This window comes from Chrysemys picta, chromosome 4, assembly GCF_011386835.1.
Source record: "Chrysemys picta bellii isolate R12L10 chromosome 4, ASM1138683v2, whole genome shotgun sequence".
Classification (NCBI taxonomy): domain Eukaryota; kingdom Metazoa; phylum Chordata; order Testudines; family Emydidae; genus Chrysemys; species Chrysemys picta.
In genome coordinates this window covers 2,988,323-3,013,390 of record NC_088794.1, presented here as the reverse complement: position 1 = coordinate 3,013,390, position 25,068 = coordinate 2,988,323, and the positions used below count along the sequence as shown (strand labels likewise).

At 58.1% G+C, this 25,068-nt stretch overlaps 2 protein-coding genes across 2 annotated transcripts; one reads left to right on the top strand and one right to left on the bottom strand.

Annotated features, from left to right (window-relative positions):
- Window positions 1-9,801: 9,801 nt before the first annotated feature.
- LOC112058858 (NAD(P)(+)--arginine ADP-ribosyltransferase 2-like) lies at window positions 9,802-17,088 on the top strand. The gene is made up of 5 exons (XM_065591169.1): window positions 9,802-9,853; window positions 10,400-10,518; window positions 14,259-14,985; window positions 15,168-15,203; window positions 16,050-17,088. The coding sequence occupies exons 2-5, from the start codon at window positions 10,450-10,452 to the stop codon at window positions 16,061-16,063; spliced, it is 846 nt and encodes a 281-aa protein (XP_065447241.1). The 5' UTR covers window positions 9,802-9,853; window positions 10,400-10,449; the 3' UTR covers window positions 16,064-17,088.
- Window positions 17,089-19,129: 2,041 nt separating this feature from the next.
- Window positions 19,130-21,798, bottom strand: LOC101933064 (erythroblast NAD(P)(+)--arginine ADP-ribosyltransferase-like). Its single transcript, XM_024100823.3, has 4 exons — window positions 21,682-21,798; window positions 20,238-20,958; window positions 19,970-20,005; window positions 19,130-19,338 (listed from the first exon to the last, which is right to left on the bottom strand). The coding sequence occupies exons 1-4, from the start codon at window positions 21,748-21,750 to the stop codon at window positions 19,325-19,327; spliced, it is 840 nt and encodes a 279-aa protein (XP_023956591.1). The 5' UTR covers window positions 21,751-21,798; the 3' UTR covers window positions 19,130-19,324.
- Window positions 21,799-25,068: the final 3,270 nt, after the last annotated feature.

Below are 25,068 nucleotides of genomic sequence, written 5' to 3'. Positions count from 1 at the left end.
TCTGCCACCACTGAGAACAGCCGAGCTCCATCCTCTTTGGAACCCCCCTTCTGGTAGTTGAAGGCTGCTATCAAATCCCCCCTCATTCTTCTCTTCTGCAGACTAAACAATCCCAGTTGCCTCAGCCTCTCCTCATAACTCATGTGTTCCAGCCCCCTAATCATTTTTGTTGCCCTTCGCTGGATGCTTTCCAATTTTTCCACATCCTTCTTGTAGTGTGGGGCCCAAAACTGGACACAGTATTCCAGATGAGGCCTCACCAATGTCGAATAGAGGGGAATGATCACGTCCCTCGATCTGCTGGCAATACCTCTACTAATACAGCCCAAAATGCCGTTAGCCTTCTTGGCAACAAGGGCACGCTGCTGACTCATATCCAGCTTCTCGTCCACTGTAACCCCTAGGTCCTTTTCTGCAGAACTGCTACCTAGCCATTCGGTCCCTAGTCTGTAGCAGTGCATGGGATTCTTCCGTCCTAAGTGCAGGACTCTGCACTTGTCCTTGTTGAACCTCATCAGGTTTCTTTTGGCCCAATCCTCTAATTTGTCTAGGTCCCTGTGTATCCTGTCCCTACCCTCTAGTGTATCTACCACGCCTCCTAGTTTAGTGTCATCTGCAAACTTGCTGAGGGTGCAGTCCACGCCATCCTCCAGATCATTCATGAAGATATTGAACAAAACTGGCCCCAGGACCGACCCTTGGGGAACTCCACCCGATACCGGCTGCCAACTAGACATGGAGCCATTGATCACTATCCGTTGAGCCCAATGATCTAGGCAGCTTTCTATCCACCTTACAGTCCATTCATCCAGCCCATACTTCTTTAACTTGCTGGCAAGAATATTGTGGGAGACCGTATCAAAAGCTTTGCTAAAGTCAAGGAATAACATGTCCACTGCTTTCCCCTCATCCACAGAGCCAGTTATCTCCTCATAGAAGGCAATTAGGTTAGTCAGGCATGACTTGCCCTTGGTGAATCCATGCTGACTGTTCCTGATCACTTTTCTCTCCTCTAAGTGCTTCAGAATTGATTCCTTGAGGACCTGCTCCATGATTTTTCCAGGGACTGAGATTGGGCTGACTGGCCTGTAGTTCCCCGGATCCCGCTCCTTCCCTTTTTTAAAGATGGGCACTACATTAGCCTTTTTCCAGTCATCCGGGACCTCCCCCGGTCGCCATGAGTTTTCAAAGATAATGGCCAATGGCTCTGCAATCTCATCCGCCAACTCCTTTAGCACCCTCGGATGCAGCACACCCATGGACTTGTGCTCGTCCAGCTTTTCTAAATAGTCCCGAACCACTTCTTTCTCCACAGAGGGCTGGTCACCTCCTCCCCATACTGTGCTGCCCAGGGCAGGAATCTGGGAGCTGACCTTGTTCGTGAAGACAGAGGCGAAAAAATCATTGAGTACATTAGCTTTTTCCACATCCTCGGTCACTAGGTTGCCTCCCTCATTCAGTAAGGGGCCCACACTTTCCCTGACCACCTTGTTGTTGCGAACATACCTGAAGAAACCCTTCTTGTTACTCTTAACATCCCTTGCTAGCTGCAACTCCAAGTGTGATTTGGCCTTCCTGATTTCACTCCTGCATGCCTGAGCAATAGTTTTATACTCCTCCCTGGTCATTTGTCCAATCTTCCACTTCTTGTAAGCTTCTTTTTTGTGTTGAAGATCAGCAAGGATTTCACTGTTTAGCCAAGCTGGTCGCCTGCCATATTTACTGTTCTTTCTACACAACCTCAATAAGGATTCTTTAAAATACAGCCAGGGGAGCAGGGCGTCCCGGATGCCTGGGTCCCATCCAATCTCTCCTCATAGAGCCGGGGGCACTGCTGACCCAGACTCCAGGGTCTCATCCAATCACACCCGGGGCGGGGGGGCTCGGAGTGATGACATCCTGGATCTCTGGGTCCCATTCACTGCCCTGGGCTCTGGCAGCTCTGCGGGTCCCGCTCCCGGATGCCTTGGTTCTATTCCTCATCCCGGTCTCGCCCTCTGCAGCCTCTATGACCCTGCCCTGTACACGGTCCTCCTGGGGGCCCGCGTGCTGTCAGCCCCCGGCCCTGGCGCCGTCTCCGTCCCCATGAGCCATCTCGTCCTCCACCCCTGCTACACCGTCTTCCGAGCCAGCGGGGACAAGGGGCTGCTGCAGCTCCAGTCCCCCGCCAACCTCACCCCCAGTGTGCCTCCCGGACGCCAGGGTCTGATTCCCCCGGGGCACCGGGTGCTGTGTCACCAGCTGGGGGGATATCTGCCAAGGAGGTGAGTCTGGACGCCTGGGTTCTCTGGGAAGCCAGTGGAGTCTTAGGGTTAGAGATGGGGTGGGAGGCTGGGAGCCAGGACTCCTGGGTTCTATCCCTGACTCTGTGAGGGGCGTGGGGGTCTAGTGGTTAGAGCCAGGAATAGCACCCAGGTGTCCTGACTCCCCTCCTCCTCTTCCAGTTCCCCTCCCCACCCCAGAGCCCCCGCAGGAGGTGTCCGTCCCGCTGGTGGACACCCCGACCTGCGAGGCCCTCAGCTTCCTGGGCTCCTCCAGACCCGCCGGGACCCGGCAGATCCAGGACGACATGATGTGCGCTGGGTACCCCGAGGGGCAGAGAGATGCCTGCCAAGTAACGCCCCCCCAGTGGCTGCGCCCTGTAACTGCAGCCTCCTGCCCTGCCCTCTAGTGGCTGCTCTCTGTAACTGCAGCCTCCTCCTGCTCCCAGCTCAATTCCCTCCCCCACCCCCACACCCCCTCCCACCGCCCCAGGAGTTAACCCTTTAGTTCCAGGGCTGAAAGCCAGGGAATGGAGTGCCGACGGGCATCGCACGTTCAATTCGTTACCCCATCTCTGGGGGGAAATTACCCCGGAGCCCTTGCTGCATGGCAACCTCAGCCTTCCCACAATGCATTGCACAGCTCCAGGGCCGTTATTGCAGTGCCTCAGCCTTCCCACAATGCACTGGGGCGGTAGCTGTGACTGCCATCAGCTCTTCCTGGGCGCTGTAGCCACAATGCATTTGCCCAGAAGTTGCCCAGTTGCCCTTGCCGGCTGCGGGGGGTGTGATGGAAGACCTGTGGGTGGGCGGAGGATGGGGCACCCCAGAGGGTTGGGGGGGAGGGGAGGGATGTCCCAGTGGGGATGGCATCAGTGTGATTGGAGGCCCCCTGGCTAGGTGGGGGAAGGAAAAGGGGTGACATCCCTGGCTGGGTGACTAACTCCCCCCTTTCTGTTTCAGGGTGACTCCGGGGGGGTGCCTGATCTGTCCATGGCGGGGAGCCTGGCTCCTGGCAGGGGTAGTGAGCAGGGGGGACATGTGCATGGCCCCCCAACTGCCCAGGGGTCTACAGCCGAGTCAGCGCCTACAGCCACTGGGTACAGGAGCACGTCCCAGGTGCGCCCAGCGGTGTCATGGGGATCGGAGACTCCAGAGCCCCCTGCAGTGCGAATCCAGGCACCCTGCCGGCTGCAGGGAAAGGGGTGGAAAGCCCAGTAGGGGACGCCTTGCTGCAGGGTTATCGCAGGGCCGGGCTAGCAGGGGCTGTGGGTCGGGAGTGAGGGGCACCGGCAGAGCGGGGGGGAGGCAGGGCTGGGCTAGCAGGGGGCTGCGGGTCAGGAGTGAGGGGCACCGGCAGAGCTGGGGGGAGCCCAGGGCTGGGCTAGCAGGGGCTGTGGGTCGGGAGTGAGGGGCACTGGCAGAGCGGGGGGGAGGCAGGGCTGGGCTGGCAGGGGCTGCGGGTCGGGAGTGAGGGGCACCGGCAGAGTGGGGGGGAGGCAGGGCTGGGCTAGCAGGGGCTGCGGGTCGGGAGTGAGGGGCACCGGCAGAGCTGGGGGGAGCCCAGGGCTGGGCTAGCAGGGGCTGCGGGTCGGGAGTGAGGGGCACCGGCGGAGCTGGGGGGGCAGGGCTGGGCTGGCAGGGGCTGCGGGTCGGGAGTGAGGGGCACCGGCAGAGCTGGGGGGGAGCCCAGGGCTGGGCTAGCAGGGGCTGCGGGTCGGGAGTGAGAGGCACTGGCAGAGCTGGGGGGGGGGGCAGGGTTGGACTGGCAGGGGCTGCGGGTCCGGAGTGAGGGGCACCGGCAGAGCGGGGGGGAGGCAGCGCTGGGCTAGCAGGGGCTGCGGGTCGGGAGTGAGGGGCACTGGCAGAGCTGGGGGGGGCAGGGCTGGGCTGGCAGGGGCTGCGGGTCGGGAGTGAGGGGCACCGGCAGAGCTGTGGGGGGGCAGGGCTGGGCTGGCAGGGGCTGCGGGTCGGGAATGAGGGGCACTGGCAGAGCTGGGGGGGGCAGGGCTGGGCTAGCAGGGGCTGCGGGTCGGGAGTGAGGGGCACCGGCAGAGCGGGGGGGGAGGCAGCGCTGGGCTAGCAGGGGCTGCGGGTCGGGAGTGAGGGGCACTGGCAGAGCTGGGGGGGGGCAGGGTTGGACTGGCAGGGGCTGCGGGTCCGGAGTGAGGGGCACCGGCAGAGCTGGGGGGGGGCAGGGTTGGACTGGCAGGGGCTGCGGGTTGGGAGTGAGGGGCACCGGCAGAGCTGGAGGTGGGGAATAAGGACAATTCCTTTCATCTTCTTTTGTTGTTTTTAATAACTATTATTTACTAATTCATATAACTATTTAATACTAATGGCTGGGTTTAATGCATTCTAATACACCACAGAACGGTGTCGCCCTGCGGGTAGTATATGGATAGATGGCAAATGAAAATAGAGCAGTGCGGGGAGGAGAGAAAAGCGGGGGACTGGAGACACAAGGGTGTTGATAATCACACCCTCAGCCCGTGTGGAACAATAACACGCCTGGTTTGCTGCGGGCAGGGGATACAGACGCTTTTCAGTCGTGAATGTTTCCAAGGCAGAAATGGAATAAAACGAGCTATATATGTTGTGTGTGTGCGCGGGGAGGGAGTTCTACATGCGTGCAGTGCTGCCCCCTGCTGGAGGGAATCGGGGCAGTGTGTGCGTGTTGGAAAAAACTGGTTCACAACCCATGTGTGGCTCAGAATGAAGACCCCCCCCCCACACGCCGCGCATGGCACTCACTCTGGGGGGGCATTTGAAGCCAGGAGTCCCAGCTTTGGGGCCTCCAGCTCAAGTAGTTGTGCCTCAGTTTCCCCATTTTTGGAAGACACCTCTTCCCTAGCTCCACTCACGTCTGCCCTAGCGGGGGGGCTGGGGGGGACACGACACTTCTCCTTGCCAAGCCAGAGGCAGCAGCGTGCTGGGCTGGGCCCATGGGTCAGGTGCTGGTGTCCAGATTATTTCCCATCATGCAACCTGACCTCTTTGTGCCCCTCCCCATATCAAGTGTGTCTTTGATCCAGGCACCCTAACTGGGGCGGGGGGGGCGGCATTCATACACACACACACACCCGAGTTAGACCTTCACTGGGCAGCTGGCCAATTTATTCCCTGTCTTATAGATGTTGCATCTCAGGGGTTTGGGATCCATCGCCGGGGTCTACCCGGGTTGGCCATCCTGCCCTCATGCCCCGGAACAACTGAAACCCTTCTCACCCAGCGGGTAGCAATAGAATGTGGAAAGGGAAACTGAGTCACGTGTAGCAGGCTTTCAAATTTCCCTCGAGCATTACAATACCTCTGCAACCACCATTCATGCCAGTCCCAAGCTGTCCCCACTGACCAGCCTCAATCACAGCTGCACTACTTAGTCCCAAGAGTGAATGTTTGAAACGCTTTATGCCACTGAAGCAAATAAAACGTCCGCTTAAACGTTTAACCACCAACGGCCGAGAACTGGGGTCTGCTTTGCTTTTCCCTTAGCTTCATTTGCTCTGCAGAATCAAACTCCACCTTTACGCCTGGACAGAGGGCTTTACACTGTACGTTTACAAAATAAAAACTAAGGAAATTCTCAGCCAAAAAACTTTGTGATGGTGAATAAAGGCAGTAAATTGTTAACCATAGTCCTTGGCTCCTTGATGTCTGATTTGATTTCATCTCATTTGGTTTCCACTGAAGAATACAGCCATTCTTTATATACAGACATGGTGTAGGGGGTTAAAGAAAAGAAGTGGGTACGGTAGATTTGATATTTCCCCATTGAGATGTGGGTAAAGGCCATATACCCCAAAGGAGAACACCCTTTACCCATGTTTACCTTGAAGACACTATTGATAGATAGGAAGAGGTAGCGTGTTAGAAGACCCTGCCTTTCTGCAAATAAAAGGAAATTCCAAGACAGAAACGTTGTGACGTGAAGGGTGTCGTTACGAATCCTTACCTTCAAAGTCCATTTGAGATGGACCTTTAGCAGGCGGTTTTGCCATTAGAAGAAAGATCCTTTTAGGCAGAGAATTTCTTTTTTAAAAAACTAAGGAAATTCCTAGGCAAAAAACTTTAATTTGGTGGGGGGGGGTTGGGTTTGGAAAGGATTCGTTCTCTTAAAAAGCACACAGGAGGTCAATGGCTGGAAAGACTGAGGCAGCTACGAGACGACCGGAGTTCGGCAGGAGAGCTAGAGGGGTTTTCATTGATTTTACAGGCACTCTAGAAGGAAGAACCCACAGAGGGAGACAAGGTGCCTGACCAGACAGGAAACAGGGTCCTGGTCTTGACTTGCTGGGAATGCAGCCAGAACCCCCCTGCCGTATAGACCTAGGCAGGGGGAACCAACCAGCGTGAGAGGGTTTTTTTGGTGACAGGAAGCGGGTAAGAACGGCAGAAGGAGATGGCTTGGTTGCTTAGCATCCAGGACATGAGGACAATGTGGACAGGATGCCTGTGGAGACATCTGGGATGGGGAATGCTGGCTGACTAGAGAAAACTACAGCAGCACCAAAGAGGAAGGAGAACCGGCTCCTCTCTGGGGAGGATGCTGCCTGCTGGCCACAGAGCTCCACCCTCCAGCCAGGTCCCCCAGGATGCTGGAGTGGTGACTGGAGGAGAGAAGCAGATCCTAGTGGCTGAGAAGAAGGAACCTGCTCCCCCAGGCTGGGAGGTTCTTGGCCACCACATCCAAGAGAAGACATTGGGTGCTGGTGGTTGGAGACACCGTCTGAGGGGGCATAGAGATGGGGTCCACCTGGCCAAGAAGGGGAAGAGCATGTTCACGCACTGATTCCCCAACGTAATCAGGTGGGCTTTGAATTAGCTTCAAAGATGGCAGCTGACAAAAGCCCACAGACAGGTATAAAAAAAGGTGACCTTAACAGATGGTTAATCATTGGGGGTGGGGACATGGAAAATTACAATAGCGTCTTAGGAGCAACAACATCTTAGACATCTCTACACACATGCTCGGAGTATGGGGAAGAAACGGGAAGAACTGGAAGTCTTGGTACAGAAGGTCAATCATGCCTTCATTGGCATCCCAGAGAGCTGGTCGGATGAATCTCATGCCGGGAATATTGGTCTAGAGGGGACGATTGTTGAGGAAGAACAAGCAAGAAAAAAAGGGAGGGGGTGTTGCCTTATATATCCGAAATGTATATACTTGTTCTGAGGTCCAGACCGATCCCTGTTGAAAGCCTCTGGGTGAAGATACAATCAGGGGAGGGTGGAAATAGGGGACAAGGTCATGGTAGGGATCTACTGTAGACCACCAAATCAGGGGGTGGAAGAGGCATTTCTAGAACAACTCACGAAAGATCCCAACCACAATACTTTGTAGTAATGGGAGCCTTGAGCCACCCAGCCAGCCAGCCACTGGAAAAGTAACGCAAAATAGCCAATGAGTTCTTGGCACATGCTGAAGACAACGCTTCTTGGCACTGGTGAGGCCTCAGCTGATATCCTGTGTCCAAGCCTGGGCACCGCACTTTCAGAAAGATCAGGACAAATTGGAGAGAGTCCGGAGAAGAGCAACAAAAATGATCAGAGGTCTCAAGTTGCAGTGGGGGAGGTCTAGGTTGGATATTAGGAAACACTATTTCACTAGGAGGGTGGTGAAGCACTGGAATGGGTTCCCTAGGGAGGTGGTAGAATCTCCTTCCTTAGAGGTTTTTAAGGTCAGGCTTGACAAAGCCCTGGCTGGGATGATTTAGTTGGGGATTGGTCCTGCTTTGAGCAGGGGGTTGGACTAGATGACCTCCCAAGTTCCCTTCCAGACGGAGGTGCCTGGAGTCCTGTGATTGTCAGTAGAGCGATTTGCCCGGTGAGGGGTTAGAGATGGGCGTCTATCTTAGAACCCACCTGATGTTGGAAATGGTGAGAAGTGCGTCTTCTCTTAGGCCACCCTTGCCACTTGTGGTGGGTGTTGTGGAGCCGTCTGTATGCTGGGCTCTCTCGGGCTGCGCGTTGCAGGAGTGGAATTGTAGGGGGGTTGGGGTCACAGCGAATCATTCCCACGATTCCTCTTAGATCGGTTCAGCGCCCAGCCGGGATCGGCAGCAGCCGAACACCTCCATGGCAGACGCCCTCAGCATGGAAAAGCGAGTGGCTCTACCCATCAGTTGTCACCGGTCAACCAACCGCCGGGTCTGCTCTGAGAGGCCCTGCTCTGCTCTGGAGCGAGGGCTGATGGCCTGGATCATGAAATGTGGCACTGCCCAGGAGGTTACTGATGGACCTGAACATCTTCTGTCCTCCTGTTATACTGGGACCACTGATGGGACCCAGGCTCTGCCCCCGCCCACCCACCCACCGGGCCCCAGGGGTTGTCAAGAGAAGAGGGATATCCCCGTGACGCTCTGAGGCCTGGCTGGCCACCACGGTAGGTTCCCTAATATTGGGGTGGTCAACAAAGGTCCATGATGCGGAGGCCTTCCGAAACGCAGCCCAGGAAGAAAAGGGATGTTTGCTTCCAAGCCCAGCTGGGCACCAGCTTCTCTGGCCGCTCCTGTGGGTGCTGGAGCCGTTCACGGGACACCCGGGCGGTGGGAAGGAGCTTTTCCGTTCTGCTCTGAGCGCGGGCAGTGCCGTGCGGGCTGGGGAGACTCAAGGGTGGATGGAGGGACCTGGCGCTCAGGCTGGCAGCGGATCCCCCTCGCCCCACATCGACTTGCGGAGCGCGGCACAGGCCTTGCGCGGAGCTGGGGGATGGGCGGCTGGAAGCGTTCCTGGCTTTCGAGACGTGGGGCTGCATTGTCAGGAACAGTGTGTGGCACGCAGGAGGAAACAGAGACGCACTTGAGGCTGGAGACCATTAGTAGTTGCAGGACTCCACCTGTTTCCTATCCCCGGCTCTGGGAGGAGAGTGGGGGCTAGTGGGTTAGAGAAGTGGGGGCTCAGAGCCAGGACTCCTGGGTTCTCTCCCCAGCTCTGGGAGGGGAGTGGGGGCTAGTGGGTTAGAGCAGGGGGGAGCTGGGAGCCAGGACTCCTGGGTTCTCTCCCCAGCTCTGGAAGGGGAGTGGGGGCTGGTGGGTTAGAGCAGGGGGGGGCTGGGAGCCAGGACTCCTGGGTTCTCTCCCCAGCTCTGGGAGGGGAGTGGGGGCTAGTGGGTTAGAGCAGGGGGGGCTGGGAGCCAGGACTCCTGGGTTCTCTCCCCAGCTCTGGGATGGGAGTGGGGGCTGGTGGGTTAGAGAGGTGGGGGCTGGGAGCCAGGACTCCTGGGTTCTCTCCCCAGCTCTGGGAGGAGAGTGGGGGCTAGTGGGTTAGAGCAGGGGGGGCTGGGAGCCAGGACTCCTGGGACCCCTTTGGAGGGGGAGATATTTCAACCCCAAACTCCTGCAAGATTTGAACATCTGAGCAATGAGCTTGGCCCAGGAGCCGAGGTAGGGAAATGCTGTAAAGGGGTGTCAGATAAAATCAGCCCGTTAAACCCAAAGTTGCCAAATTTGGGTGTTTCAGTAACAGCCACGTTTCTTGCCAATAACGAAGATCTTGATAACATGTCCCCCCCCCCCGCCCCCCCGCCCAAGAGCTGTCATTAAAACCCTGCAGCCCAATGCCATCGGGAGGACGCAGACAGAGAGTGGCAGGTAAGAGATCACCCCAGAATTGCCAATCCCAAACTGAGTGTCCGGCTCAGCAGAACTCATGAGATTGGCTTTCAAACCGTGAGATTCTGTAAAAACAACAAACTTTCGGGTTCTTTTGATTTGCATTCTGCTTTCGGAGCCTCTAGGGTACACTGGGGTCACATTTGGAAACTTTCTCCACAGCCACCAGGGCTGGAAACTGCCTTTTCCTTTATGAACGAAGGCTGACGGCGTCACGTATCCACCTGACTCCAGGAGCTGGGGCTTTATGGAAAACAAGAATTAGCATGAGACTCATGACAAAATCATGAGAGTTGGCCAAGCTGTAACCCTCCAATAGAGCCCCATGTCCCATCCCCCTCCCCGGAGCCAGCCAGTCCCCTGCCCTGGGGCAGGATTGGAGCTGGCTCCCTTTAGAAAGGCCCCGTATCCCATTCCCCACCCCACCCCTGAGCCATCTTGACCCCAGGAGGTGGATGGGAGCCAGCGCCCCCTAGAGGGGAATGTTCCTACATTTCTGGCTATTCTGACTCCTGGTCATTCTAGTTTTTTCAGCTGAAGCCCCTCAGTGAATTATTCGGAGATCAGATACCAGGATGTCCCCCGAGAAAATCGCCCTCCTGCTTTTCACTGCGGCTTGGCTGCTGCCTGCTGGAACCGCAGAGGTAAGTGGCTTCAATACAGTATCCTTGCCCCGCCCCAGAGGTGGCTGCATCTCACCCATCCCACACAGATGTCCTGAAGAACAGGGGAAGGTTTTCTGCATGGAAAATGTCAGGCTATGGTGTCTAGTGGTTTGTGGGGAGGGAATCTGGGAGCCAGGACTCCTGGGTTCTCTCCCCAGCTTTGGGAGGGGAGTGGGGTCTTGTGGTTAGAGCAGGGGGGCTGGGAGCCAGGACTCCTGGGTTCTCTCCCCAGCTCTGGGAGGGGAGTGGGGTCTTGTGGTTAGAGCAGGGGGGGCTGGGAGCCAGGACTCCTGGGTCTCTCCTGGCTCTGGGAGGGGAGTGGGGTCTTGTGGTTAGAGCAGGAGGGGCTGGGAGCCAGGACTCCTGGGTTCTCTCCCCAGCTCTGGGAGGGGAGTGGGGTCTTGTGGTTAGAGCAGGGAGGGCTGGGAGCCAGGACTCCTGCGTTCTATTCCAGTGACACACCCTACACCTCATTTTCCAGCAATCTATAAAAAATAGGTGACCACTAGAGGAGATGAGGGCAAACTACGGCCCGTGGGCCACATCCGGCCCGCGTGACTGTCCTACCCGGCCCCTGAACTCCCGGCCGGAGCGGGACACGCTGCCCAGTCACTCCCGCTGGGCAGCGTGGGGAACGCAGCTGGCTCTGGCCGGGTGTCGCGGCTGCGAGCTCCTGCTGCTGGTCTGGGGGCGGGGAGCGGGGGTTCCTGGGGGACAGTCAGGGGATGGGGAACAAGAAGGGTTAGGAGTGGGAGTCCCGGGGGGGGCTGTCAGGGGGTGTGGATAGGAGTCGGGGCAGTCAGGGGACAGGGAGCAGGAGGGGTTGAATAGGGGGGTGGGACCCTGGAGGGGGCAGTCAGGGGGCAGGGGTGTGGATAGGGGGCGGGGCAGTCAGGGGACAGGGAGCAGGGGGGGTTGGATAGGGGGTGGGGTCCCAGGGGGGCGGTTAGGGGCGGGGGGTCCCAGGAAGGGGCAGTCAGGGGACAAGGAGCAGAGGGCAGTTGGATAGGGGGTGGGAGTCCCGGGGGGGCTGTCAGGGGGAAGCGGTGTGGATAGGGGGCGGGGCAGGCAGGGGACAGGAAGCAGGAGGGGTTGGATAGGGGGTGGGGTCCCAGGGGGGCGGTTAGGGGCGGGGGGTCCCAGGAAGGGGCAGTCAGGGGACAGGGAGCAGGAGGGGTTGGATAGGGGGTGGGATCCCAGGAGGGGCGGTTAGGGGCGAGGGGTCCCAGGAGGGGGCAGTCAGGGGACAGGGAGCAGGAGGGGTTGGATAGGGGGTGGGGTCCCAGGGGGGGCGGTTAGGGGCGGGGGGTCCCAGGAAGGGGCAGTCAGGGGACAAGGAGCAGAGGGCGGTTGGATAGGGGGTGGGAGTCCCAGGGGGGGCTGTCAGGGGGCAGGGGTGTGGATAGGGAGCGGGGCAGGCAGGGGATAGGAAGCAGGGGGGGTTGGATAGGGGGTGGGATCCCAGGGGGGGGCGGTTAGGGGCGAGGGGTCCCAGGAGGGGGCAGTCAGGGGACAGGGAGCAGGAGGGGTTGGATAGGGGGTGGGGTCCCAGGGGGGGCGGTTAGGGGCGAGGGGTCCCAGGAGGGGGCAGTCAGGGGACAGGGAGCAGGAGGGGTTGGATAGGGGGTGGGGTCCCAGGGGGGGCGGTTAGGGGCGGGGGGTCCCAGGAAGGGGCAGTCAGGGGACAAGGAGCAGAGGGCGGTTGGATAGGGGGTGGGAGTCCCAGGCGGTGCTGTCAGGGGGAAGGGGTGTGGATAGAGGGCGGGGCAGGCAGGGGACAGGGAGCAGGAGGGGTTGAATAAGGGGGTGGGATCCCAGGAAGGGGCAGTCAGGGGACAAGGAGCAGAGGGCGGTTGGATAGGGGGTGGGAGTCCCAGGGGGGGCTGTCAGGGGGCAGGGGTGTGGATAGGGGGCGGGCAGTCAGGGGACAGGGAGCAGGGGGGGTTGGATAGGGGGTGGGAGTCCCAGGGGGGGCTGTCAGGGGGAAGGGGTGTGGATAGAGGGCGGGGCAGGCAGGGGACAGGAAGCAGGGGGGGGTTGGATAGGGGGTGGGATCCCAGGGGGGTGGTTAGGGACGGGGGGTCCCGGGAGGGGGCGGTCAGGGGACAAGGAGCAGGGGGGGTGGGATAGGGGGTGGGATCCCAGGGGGGTGGTTAGGGGCGGGGGGTCCCGGGAGGGGGCGGTCAGGGGACAAGGAGCGGGGGAGTTGGATGGGGGGTGGGATCCCAGGGGGGCGGTTAGGGACGGGGGGTCCCGGGAGGGGGCGGTCAGGGGACAAGGAGCGGGGGAGTTGGATGGGGGGTGGGATCCCAGGGGGGCGGTTAGGGACGGGGGGTCCCGGGAGGGGGGGTCAGGGGACAAGGAGCGGGGGAGTTGGATGGGGGGGTGGGATCCCAGGGGGGTGGTTAGGGGCGGGGGGACCCGGGAGGGGGCGGTCAGGGGACAAGGAGCAGGGGAGTTGGATGGGGGGGTGGGATCCCAGGGGGGTGGTTAGGGACGGGGGGTCCCGGGAGGGGGCGGTCAGGGGACAAGGAGCGGGGGAGTTGGATGGGGGGTGGGATCCCAGGGGGGTGGTTAGGGACGGGGGGTCCCGGGAGGGGGCGGTCAGGGGACAAGGAGCGGGGGAGTTGGATGGGGGGTGGGATCCCAGGGGGGCGGTTAGGGACGGGGGGTCCCGGGAGGGGGCGGTCAGGGGACAAGGAGCGGGGGAGTTGGATGGGGGGCCAGGGGGAGCGGGGCATGTGTCAGGCACTGCACAGACCCTGACCGACTTCGGGGCCCCCGTTGTGTCAGGCACTGCACAGACACACACGCCAGATCTACACTTAAAATGTGGATCCCCCTTGTGCCATCGCTCGGGGGGGTGAAAAACTCACCCCCCTGAGCCCTGTCGTTAAGCCAACCCACCCACCAGTGTAGACGCAGCTAAGAACTCTTCCCTGGGCCTCGCTCCTGTCTCTCGGCGAGGGGGAGTCAGTCGCGTCTCCACTACGATGCTGCGGCGGTATTCCCTGCAGCGCCCGGAGCGTAGCCACGGACCCCGTGCGAGATGGGCCTGGGGCCAGATTCACCCTGTTGATTATGCTCGTGCCCAAGGACCAGCCAGGCGCTGAGCTCCCTCGAATCGGTAGATCCCACTCCCCTCCCAGAGCCAGGGAGAGAACCCAGGAGTACTGGCTCCCAGCCCCACCTGCTCTAACCACTAGCCCCCACTCCCCTCCCAGAGCCGGGGATAGCACCCAGGAGTCCTGGCTCCCAGCTCCCCCCCCCCCATTCTAACCACTAGACCCCCACTCCCCTCCCAGAGCTGGGGAGAGAACCCAGGAGTCCTGGCTCCCAGCACCCCCATTCTAACCACTAGACCCCACTCCCCTCCCAGAGCCAGGGACAGAATCCAGGAGTCCTGGCTCCCAGCCCCCTTCTCTAACCCACTAGACCCCACTCCCCTCCTAGAGCTGGGGATAGAACCCAGGCATCCTAGCTCCTAGCCCCCTCCCCCCCCCCGCTCTAACCCACTAGACCCCACTCCCCTCCCAGAGCCGGAGAGAGAACCCAGGTGTTCTGGCTCCTCCAATACCTTCCCTGCTCCGACCACTAGAGTTGGCCATTCCCGTTGCAATCAGCCCCACCTTCTTCCCAGCATGAGCGACCGGAATGAATTAAATGACGTCCCCATGCGCCTCGTGTCACACCTGACCATGAGCCAAACCCTCTCCTAGGCCAGCCCCCCCGGGACCGGCGTGGGAGAAGGAAACCCCACGCTCGATTTGGCCTTCTCCTCGGTGGATGACCTGTACGAAGGCTGCACGCCTGCCATGAGGCAACAACTCCTGTCCCTGTTAAAAAACGAGCTGACCAAGAACAAGAACTTCCACCTGGCTTGGAACAAGGCCAAGGAGGAGTGGATGAGGAAGAAGAATATGTTAATCTTCCCCAACACGATGAGAGCTTTCTGCAGCGTTGCAGTGATGGCCTACACCTTAAAAGACCCGCCTCTGTACAAGGACTTCGACACCGCCACCAGGACGGGCTGGACGGGACCCGATGCCTACGCCAGCTACCCCTTCAAGGCTTTGCATTTCCTGCTGACCCGGGCACCCAAAGACATCTGGGGGATAACTCCCAGTTGTGCCATCGTCTACAGAGGAACTGACGTAATGTTCTCCGTCACCTACAGACGCTTGTTCCGCTTTGGCCAGTTCACTTCCACCTCAAAGAGCTTGACGGTGGCAACCAATTTCGGCAAAAAGACCATATTCATCCTGGTTTCCTGCATCGGGTATGCGGTTCAGGACCTGTCCCCCTTCCCTAAAGAAGAAGAGGTGTTGGTGCTGCCCTCTGAGATGTTCCTGGTCACTGAGATCAAGCGCACATGGACGAGGCAGGCTGTCTATGCCAAGTCGGTGGGGGTCTGCAGCAACCACAACTGCGCCTACACAGGGAAAGGTGAGGATGGGGAGGCAGGAGGGACGTGAGCTATGGAGTTCCACCAGGGGGTTAAGAACTGGCTCAGTGAGACACGGGGCCTTTCCCCACTAGGAGGCGCCGGCTTCAGTCCAGCCGCAGGGAAGGGGATGGGGTGTCTCAGGGTGACAAGGAAAATGAACTGCCTCTTTCCTATTTTCCAGGAGACCCCAATCTGAAGAAATGCCCTCCTCACCAAGGTACGAGGGGCTCAACCCTCGGCTGGGCAGGTTGTGGGTGGGAGGGTAGAGCCAGTAGTTGCGGGACTCCTGGGTTCTGTCCCCAGCTCTGGGAGAGGAGTGGGGTCTAGTGGTTAGAGCAGGGGGGCTGGGAGTCAGGACTCCTGGGTTATTTCCCCACTTCAGCCACTGACTTCTTGGTTGAGTTTAGGCATATCCGTGTGCCCAAATACCCCCCATGCCGGGGGAAGAATTTTATTGGGACGTCTGGTCACCCTAGTTAGAGCGGGGGGGCTGGGAGCCGGGACTCCATGGTTCTCTCCCCAGTTCTGGGAGGGGAGTGGGGTCTAGGGGTTAGAGCAGGGGGGGCTGGGAGCCAGGATTCCTGGGTTCTCTCCCTGGCTCTGGGAGGGGAGTGGGGGCTGGTGGGTTAGCGCAGGGGGGCTGGGAGCCAGGACTCCTGGGTTCTCTCCCTGGCTCTGGGACGGGAGTGGGGTCTAGGGGTTAGAGCAGGGGGGGCTGGGAGCCAGGACTCCTGGGTTCTCTCCCCAGCTCTGGGAGGGGAGTGGGGTCTAGGGGCTAGAGCAGGGGGGGCTGGGAGCCAGGATTCCTGGGTTCTCTCCCTGGCTCTGGGAGGGGAGTGGGGGCTGGTGGGTTAGCGCAGGGGGGCTGGGAGCCAGGACTCCTGGGTTCTTTTCCCGGCTCAGCCACTGACCCCCTGGTTGAGTTTAGGCACATCCGTGTACCCCAACTACCCCCCATGCCGGGGGAAGAATAGAACTGACCAGGCTCTGCTAAGTGGGGTCTTGGCTGTGGCTGAGGGGTGTCCTGCTGTCTAACGTGGGGCGTGTCTGTGTCTCCCCGCAGTGCTGCACTTGTGAGGCCCCAGAGCGAGGAGGGGCCGCAGCAATCCAGGGCTGCCTTTAGCCAGGAGCTCCGTGGAGCATCGTGCGCGTGGCCTTGTCTACCTAGGCCGGCAAATATTCCCCATGTGCTTTTCTGCTGCCACTAACGGGGAATCGCTGTAGCAAAACACACCTCGTCTCCACCGCTCTGTTTACTCCTGTTTAAGCTTCTTCCCTCGCAGGTCTGCGCTTTCCCCGACAGCTGTACCACAACCGGAGCCGGTTTCCCCGGTGCATGGCCCTGTGCCTGGTGGGATTTTTTCCTAGGGTGCACTGCAGGAGGACAGGAAAGTAGAGTGATGATCAAACCTCCAGGAATACGTCCAACCCAAACTGGCAACCCCAGCCGTGCAGACGAGGGTGCTCGTGGGTTTGCTCCGTTGAGGTTCTCCAGTTGTATGAGGGCCATTGATGGGACCCTAACCCTAACCCTAACCCTAACCCTAACCCTAACCCGAAGCTCATCAACAGAAAGGCCTTAGCCCTGCAAGCTCTGGGTTCATAGATTCCCAGATCAGCAGGAACCGTTGTGGTCATCTGGTCTGACGCCAGCCAGAGAACTTCCCCCAAACAAAGGCCTAGGGCAGATCTTTTAGAAAACCATCCAATCTAGGTTAAAATCATCAGTGATGGAGGATCCACCATGACTCTTGGTTAATTGCGCCGATGGTCAATTCCCCTCACGGTCAAAAATTTACACCGTCTTTCCCGTGTGAATTTGTCCAGCTTCAATATCCGGCCAGTGGCTCACATCAGACCTTTCTCTGCTAGCTTGGAGATCCCATTATCAAATATTTGTTCCCCACATAGGTCCTTCTAGACTGGGCCCAAGTCACCCCGGGAGTGTCTCTTTGCTAAGCTAAATAGATTGAGCTCCAGGAGGCAAGTTGTCTAAGCCTTTAGTCACTCACCTGGTTCTTCTCTGCCCGCTCTTCAACCATCCAACTGATGCTTATTCTCGTTCTGTGTCTGCCCCTACAATAAACACACCCGCATTGCAATGTGTTTGGCTTTCTATAGACCCTGCCGTGCTGCCAGGGGAGGAGAATTGGAGGTCACCACATTTGACCCTTTATTGACATGAGCCCGTTAGAGGTTCGCGGCCGTGACGCGGACGCCGGCGAGCGTACCAGCTGGGGTAGGGGGGCTAGGAAAGCCGCGCTGGAAAGGGAGGTGCCGGGTTTGTGACTGGGCCTCATGGCAAAGGGTGGATATGCTGCAGCCGCCAGCAATGGGCTCTGTTCCCTTTATCCAGCTCTGCCGCGTTTACTCCGGAAGCTCTGGGCTTGGCCTTCTGCTACCCTGTGAGCCCAGGCCCTGTGCGGCTTCAGGAGTATAAGGGCATGAAGAAGGACAAGGAAGAGGGTGACGGGCTGGCTGGCTCCAGGGGTGGGGAATGGGAGATGGGGCCTTTCCCCTCTAGGGGACGCTGGCCCCGATCCAGCCCCAGGGCAGGAGACTGGCTGGCTCGGGCTGGGGAATGGGACATGGGGCCTTGCCCCTCTAGGGGGCGCTGGCTCCAATCCAGCCTCAGAATATAGGTGAGGCCCAGCCACTGGTACCCATATAACCTGGTGCCCATGGAAGACAGGCGGCTCCGAGATGGCACGGCCCTGACGGTACCGGGATCAAAGCTGTTTAAATCTCGAGCTCGGAAACAAACTCTGAGAAGAGAAGGAGCAAAGGAATTTGCTACACACGAGCTCCCCCTAGTGGTGAGTGATGCAAGGAGCGGAGCCATCTAAGAGCCTGGGAACGGGTAGGAATAAAGGGGTGACCCTCTCCAAGGACCCCCGACACCGGTGGCGTCGGCAGCTCCAAAGGCCGGGTTCAATAGCCGGGGGTTCCTCTTCAGAGTACAGAACAAAAACCCTGGGAAATCTGGCAAAGCTAAACCCCGGCCCTGGTATTTTGGGCTGTTGCCCTTTGCCTCCATTTCCCACCTCGCAGGGACCCTTCCGCTGCACCCCAGTCGCCGTTTGCTGGCCAGAGTCCTAGCACCCAGGGGTGCAACCAGGCAGATTGCAGGGGGGTATAAGAACATAAGAACAGCCAGACTAGGTCAGGCCAAAGGTCCATCTGGCCCAGTGTCCTGTCCTCCGACAGGGGCCAGTGCCAGGTGCCCCAGAGGGAATGAACAGACCAGGGAATCAGCAAGTGATCCATCCCCTGTCGCCCATTCCCAGTCCTGGCAAACAGAGGCTGGGACACCATCCCTGCCCATCCTGGCTAATAGCCATTGATGGACCTGTCCTCCATGAACTTATCTAGTTCCTTTTTGATTTTTCCTTTATGATGGCTGCCTATAAATACATCAGAGGGATAAACACCAGGGAGGGAGAGCAATTATTTAAGCTCAGTACCAAGGTGGACACAAGAACAAATGGATATAAACTGACCATCAGGAAGTTTAGACTTGAAATTAGATGAAGGTTTCTAATCATCCAAGGAGTGAAGCTCTGGAACAACCTCCCAAGGGGAGCAGTGGGGGGGGGGGGGGGGAACCTACCTGGCTTCAAGACAGAGCTTGATCAGTTTATGGAGGGGCCGGTATGAGGGGACATGTAGCCGATCTGTGACTGCCAGCCGCAAATATTCTTTTTTTAATTTGTTTGGTTTTCTTCATTTCCCCCCCCCCCCCCCGCCCCGAAATAAAGAAGTTGGTGAAATTGACAGAACGTTTCACACTCACCAAATCTCCATTTTTTTCCCCGGAAAGAAAAGTTTGGTATGAAAACTTCCACTCGGCTCTAGATTTAAATGTCACTCTGGGTCCCCGGCCTGCTGGGCAGAGAGAAACTCTGCGCCCCGCGCCAGCCGCTCGGCGTTTATAGCACCTCTCCCCGGCTAGCATGTTCAAATAGTGGCCACGCTGGAGGTGATTAGATCTCAGGGGTTCATTTCCCCAAACGATTAAATCCTGCAACTGTCGACAAAATCTATGTTGCCTCTGCTGTCCCCTCCCCCCCCCTCCCCCCCGCACCCCAGGCCCCGCTGGAGACGTGGCGGTTAAAAAAATCCAACACTTTGCAATGCGGGCGTTTATTGCAGTAGCAGATACAGGGCTGGAGAATATGAGGGTGGAAAGGTCACAGGCTCATACACATACACACACACACACACCTGGCCCTGATCCCCTCCACACCCACACACACACACACACACACACAACGTTCCTGGCTAAAAACATCCCAGGGGGTTGCTGCTTCCTCTCCTTGCTCCGGTGCGGCGGGCACCTCACAAATACAGCACTGCAGGGAGACACAAGCGCACGCCACGTTAGCCATCCGCACGCGCCTGAGCCACAGACCCACACCCACCCCCGCCACGGCACTTTGCCCGACTGGATCAGTGCCAGTGCCCTCCAACATAGTGGGGGAAACTGAGGCACGGAGGGGGGCAGAGATGCCCCCAAACTCACCCAGGGAGTCAGTTGCAGAACAGGCCCCCGCCCAACCTTCTATACCCCACTCCCCTCCCAGAGCTGGGGATAGAACCCAGGAATCCTGGCTTCAGCACCCCCCCCCACTCTGACCCACTAGACCCCACTCCCCTCCCAGAGTCAGGGAGAGAACCCAGGAGTCCTGGCTCCTAGCCCCTGCTCTAACCACTAGACCCCACTTCCCTCCCAGTGCTGGAGAGAGAACCCAGGAGTCCTGGCTCCCAGCCCCCCCTGTTCTAACCACTAGACACCACTTCCCTCCCAGCACTGGGGAGAGAACCCAGGAGTTCTGGCTCCCAGCCCCCCTGCTCTGACCCACTAAACCCCACTCCCCTCCCAGAGCCAGGGAGAGAACCCAGGAGTCCTGCAAGTAATTGTCTCAAGCCCCATGCACGCCCCCTGCCCAGCCAAGGGATGAGCCCCCACCCCGACCCCCATACCTTGGTGATCAGGGCAGCTCATTGTACTGTTCCCTTCTGGAAAACAGAAAACAGACAATTAATTTTCCCTGCCACCCTCCAAGCCAGCCAGTCCCCTGGCCTGGAGTGGGATAGGAGCTGGCGCCCCCTAGGGGGAAAGGCCCTGTGTTCTATTCCTCACCCCACCCCACCCCCGGGCCAGACCTGAGCTGTCACCCCCTAGGGGCTAGTTTTTATCTCCCTGGTGGCCTTCCATAGCTCACGTCCCTCCTCGCGTCCTCCCCCTCACCTTTCCCCAGGTAGGCGCAGTTCTGGTCGCTGCAGACGCGCACCGATTTGGCGTGCACCATCTTCTTCCTTGGCGTCTCCTTGACCCCGGTGACCCGGAACATCTCGTAGGGCGGCACCACCATCTCCTCTTCCCCCGGGAAGCGGGACAGATTCCCCACCGGGAACCCCTGGCACGAGACCAGCACGAAGAAAGTCGTGCATCCAAATTCCTCCGCCTCCTGCCTCTTCTCTGAGGTGGACGTGAACTGGCCGAAGCGGAACAAACCCTCGATGGAGAACTTCACCTTGGTTCCTCGGTAGACTTTGGCACAACTGGGCTCCTTGGCTCCTAGCTTCTCGGCCGCCCGGGTCAGGAGGAAATGCAAGGACTTGAAGGCAAAGCCGGCATATGCCTGGGGGCTCTTCCATGCCGTTCTGGTCGCCACGTTGAACAACGCATAGAGTGGTGGCTCTTCCAAAGTGTAGGCCAAGACAGCGACGCTGTAGAGGGCCCTCAATGTCTTGGGGAAGATTGTTTGGTTCTCCATCTGCATCCACATCTCCTTGGCTTGGTCCCACGCCTCACGGAAGAGCTGGTTCTCCTCCAGCTCCTCTTCCAGCAAGGATGGGAGGCGCCGTTTCATGGCCTTCACGCAACCTCTGTAGAGGTCGTCCAGGGAGTTGGAGGCCAAGTTCAGGGTGGGGTTCCCCTCCGCCGTGCGGATCTCATCGGGGCGGGGCTGGAACAACCATCAGCTCAAGGTCAGGCGTGAACCTTCATGGACAATGCTTCAGAAATGACCCATGCAGGGAAGAACGGGGATTGCACACAGGGGGTTTCTGCTGAGGGGAATTTCCAGAAGTGGGGCCTAATGGTTAGAGCTGGAGAGGGGACTGGTTTCAATTCCCAGCTCTAGGAGGGGAGGGGAGTCTAGGGGGCTAGATCGGGGTAGGGGGCTGGGAGCCAGGACTCCTGGGTTCTATCCCTGGCTCTGCCATCACTGGATGACCTTGGGCAAATCTCCACATGTTTCTGTGGAGATTGTTTCCTGTCCTACCCTTCGTCTCGTCAGAGTAGCAGCTCTTCAGGGCAGGGCCTGTGTTTGTGTTGTACCCGGCACACCGGGGGCCTCGATCGCTCCCCTTGGGTCTGGGCTGGTGGATGGGGCTTTCCGGTGCTTCTCCAACACAAATTATACCAGCAAGTGGCCAATATCTGCCTTTTACAGATTGTTGGAAATTCAAGCACAGAATGTTTCAGCCTCCTCTGGGGTGGGGCAGCGGGGGAACAGCCACACATAATGTTGCACAGGGATGGCTTGCCCTGAGCTGAGATGCAGCCACCTCTGGGGTGGGGCAGCTGGGGAACAGCTGCATGTAACACCTCACCGGGATGACTCACCCAGCACTAAGATGCAGCCACCTCTGGGGTGGGGCAGGGATATTGTATCGAAGCCACTTACCTCTGAGGTTCCAGCAGGCAGCACCCAAGCCGCAGTGAAAAGCAGGAGGGCGACTTTCTCGGGGGACATGCTGGTAGCCGATCCCTGAATAATTCACTGAGGGGCTTCAGCTGAAAAACCCCAAACTGGCCAGATCAGAATAGCCAGCCACGTAGGAACATTCCCCTCTAGGGGGCGTCAGCTCCCCTCCACCCCCAGGGCAGGGCACTGGCTGGCTCGGGTGGGGGGGGAATGGGACACGGGGCCTTTCCCATCTAGGGGGCGCCTGCTCCCATCCGGCCCCAGCCTGGGGTACTGGCTGGCTCGGGGCGGGGGGGGGATGGGACACGGGGCCATGTAGGAGGGGTAGCTCTTACCTCCCGCTCTCTGTCTGATTCCTCTCAATCACATCGGCCTGGGCGGTTTTATAAAGCCCAAGGCAGGCCCTCAGCGGGGGCTGGGGGGGGAATCAGTTTCTAAGATCCCTATCTGCCCAGAGCGCGGCCGTTACTGATGTGACCAGCCCACGGGACTGATTTTATCCGAGTCCCTCTATTCCTACATTTGCCCACCTCTGCCCGTTTGCTAATTCGATTCCTCAATCAACAGACACAGGCGCGGGAAGTGTGGGTGCGGGGGGTGCAGGTTTTATGCGGGGCCGCCAGCTCCACGCCCGGGGATCCACTCCTCGGCTCGGGTCCCGGGGGCCAGCCACCAGCCACTGGCCCCACGCCACGCACTCCGCTCCCCAACCCCGCACCTGGGGCTTGGGTCCCAGCTGCCAGCCCCACTCCCCGGCCACTGGCCCTGTGCCCGAGGCCCACGCCCAGGGCCCCACTCCCAGCCCCGCCCCTGGGGCTCTGTTTCTGGGGCCCTGGCTGCCAGCCCTACTCCCTGACCGCTGGCCCCAGGCCCAGCCCCACTCCCTGCTCCCAGGCTTCCACTCCCAGTGCCCCAAACCCAGCCCCATGGCCGGGGCTCTGCTCCTGGCCCCGCACATGGAGTCCCGGCTGCCGGCCCCTACTCCTGGCTCCACACCCACCCCTCCAGCTGTGACCACACCTCAGCCCCCTTCCCCCTGTCCGGGTCCCCCCCTCCCAGAGACACAGCCCAGGGGTAAGGGGTCTGGCTTCCAGCACCCCCACGACTGAAAATAGTCCAGTGCCACTGTCAGCGATGTTTAGATCTCGAAGCAATTCAGGGTGGAAATAAGTCCCCCGACAAGGAGAACCCCAGAGTCCTGCCTCCCCCGCTGACGCTGTAATGGCCGCCCCATCTCTGCCTCTTAGCACCGGAATGGTTCACGGGGCAGGTTTGTCCTTAAAGTCCGGCTCCTGCTAGGAGCAAGTGAGGAGCGGCAGCAGGGTTGGTTCAGATGAGGCACGGCCTGGCACCGTGGGCTCCTGATCTGTCGCTGGAGTCCAAGGCGCCACCACCACACCGATAATTACTAACGTGCAGCGCCGAGCACAAGGCCAGGCCGTATCCTGCCAGGCAGGGGCTCGGAAAAGGCTCTCGGGGTCCTTGAGGACAAGCAACCCAGAGTGGGCTCCCAGCGCAAAGAGCTGGTGTGATCCCAGGATGCACAAACAGGGGAATGGCGAGAAGGAGCCGAGGGTTTATTTGGCCTTGGTGCGACCGCAGCTGGGGTCCTGTGTCCAGTTCTGGTGCCCACCACTCAAGAAGGACGTGGATTGACTGGAGCGGGGTCGGAGAAGAGCCAGGAGAATGATTAAAGGATTGGACAACCTGCCTTAGAGTGAGAGACTCCCGGAGCTCAAGCTGTTTAGAGGAACAAAGAGAAGGCCACGGGGCGACTAGATCATGGTCTACAAGTATCTCCATGGGGAACAGACGTGATCGTGGGCTCCTCAGTCTAGTAGAGAAAGGTCTGACACGAGCCAATGGCTGGAGGCTGAAGCTAGACCAGTTCAGACGGGAAATAAGGCGGAAATTCTTTAGGGTGAGCGTAATGAACCACGGGAACAACGTAGGCTCCAGCCGGCTTCTCAGGAGCATGCGTCCAACCTAGGTTGGACCAACATCTCTTATCGCTTCCTGCCATGCACCGGTCACTTCTCAAGCTATTTGTCTTACGGGGCATGGGGTCAGAGCATGGCACGGAGGGGAAGAGATAAATCGGACGTGCCACAAAGGGGCACTTATCACCAGGGTCATTTCAGCAGCTGCCCCGATAAGATAACGTTTGTTTCCAACCCACAATGCATGCTCAGAAAGATGTCCACCTCTCACCCCGCATGCAGGGAGCTCAAATCGCTCTGCTGACATAAAGGACTTCATCCTCTCAGAACGGGACGCAGGGGTTATTATCCCCGAATCACAGGTGGGTAAACTGAGGCACCAAGGACACAATTTCCTCGGAACGTCCTTCAGGGTTTTTTTTCCTGTCTATTCAATTTGTTTGTTTGCAATCTCAATCATTTTTTTAAATTATTTTCTCTTTAAGGAGAAGTTATTTTCAGCCTTAAAGTTTTTTGCCTTGAACTTTCCTTAGTTTTGGGGTTTTTTGTTTTTTTTTGTTTTTGTTTTTGGTCTATTCCATTTGTTTTGGTTGGTTGTGTCTGTGTGTGTTTGTTTGTGATCTTGATCATTCTGTGATGTTATTTTCTCTTTCAATAACAGAAAAGTTATTTTCATCCTTAACTGTGCGGGAGAGGGTTGCTTTGAAATTTCCATTTTTTTAAGGAAATTGTTTGCAAAAAGGATCTTTCTTTTAACAACAAAACCTCTTGCTGAATTTTGATCTCGGCTATTTTTTTTTTAACTTCGGGATATACATTTGCATCCTTCACTTCCCCTTAACACAGATGTTTGTCTCGGAATTTCGAAATATTTGCAGAAGTGCAGATTCTTCTCAAAATCTCTCTTCCAAAATATAAAGAGTGGCTGTATTCATCGGTCCAAATACAAATTAACTGAAATCAAATCAGGCAGCAACGTATCTAAAGTCAGTTGTTAACGATATATTGAATTTCTTTATCACAACCAAGTTTTTAGCTGAGAATTCCCTTTTTCTTTTTAAAGTACAGCGTTGGCAAAAAGCCTTTCTGTCTGGCAACAAAGACGGATTTTATTCTCCAGTGCAAATAACATGACAGAGAAATAAGATCAGGCAGGAAAATATCGAAAGTCATTTGTTAAAAGTTCTTTAGCATCACAAAGGTTTTGGACGGGGAATTTCCACAGTTTGACGTTTATTGTAAAGGGTTTGCAGAAAGGAAATAGTTCCTCTGGCTAGGAGAAAAGAGGGATTTTTATTCTATACGGCAACTAAAATTGAGGCAAAAGAGATGCAGGCACCAAGTGAGATTTTAAAGTTTATTGAAAGCTTTTTCTGTGTAATAAAGGGTTTAACATTTTTCTCTTGGACGTAGGTCATTGATGTGC

What these genes read in the sequence shown, in the direction of transcription:
- LOC112058858 (XM_065591169.1), top strand. Translation starts at nt 10,450, where the DNA reads ATGTCCCCCGAGAAAATCGCCCTCCTGCTTTTCACTGCGGCTTGGCTG. An exon ending in TGCCTGCTGGAACCGCAGAG is followed by an intron (nt 10,519 to 14,258) that starts GTAAGTGGCTTC and finishes ACCCTCTCCTAG; the next exon opens with GCCAGCCCCCCCGGGACCGG. An exon ending in CTGCGCCTACACAGGGAAAG is followed by an intron (nt 14,986 to 15,167) that starts GTGAGGATGGGG and finishes CCTATTTTCCAG; the next exon opens with GAGACCCCAATCTGAAGAAA.
- LOC101933064 (XM_024100823.3), bottom strand. Translation starts at nt 21,750, where the DNA reads ATGTCCCCCGAGAAAGTCGCCCTCCTGCTTTTCACTGCGGCTTGGGTG. An exon ending in TGCCTGCTGGAACCTCAGAG is followed by an intron (nt 20,959 to 21,681) that starts GTAAGTGGCTTC and finishes TGGTTGTTCCAG; the next exon opens with CCCCGCCCCGATGAGATCCG. An exon ending in CTGCGCCTACCTGGGGAAAG is followed by an intron (nt 20,006 to 20,237) that starts GTGAGGGGGAGG and finishes TCTGTTTTCCAG; the next exon opens with AAGGGAACAGTACAATGAGC.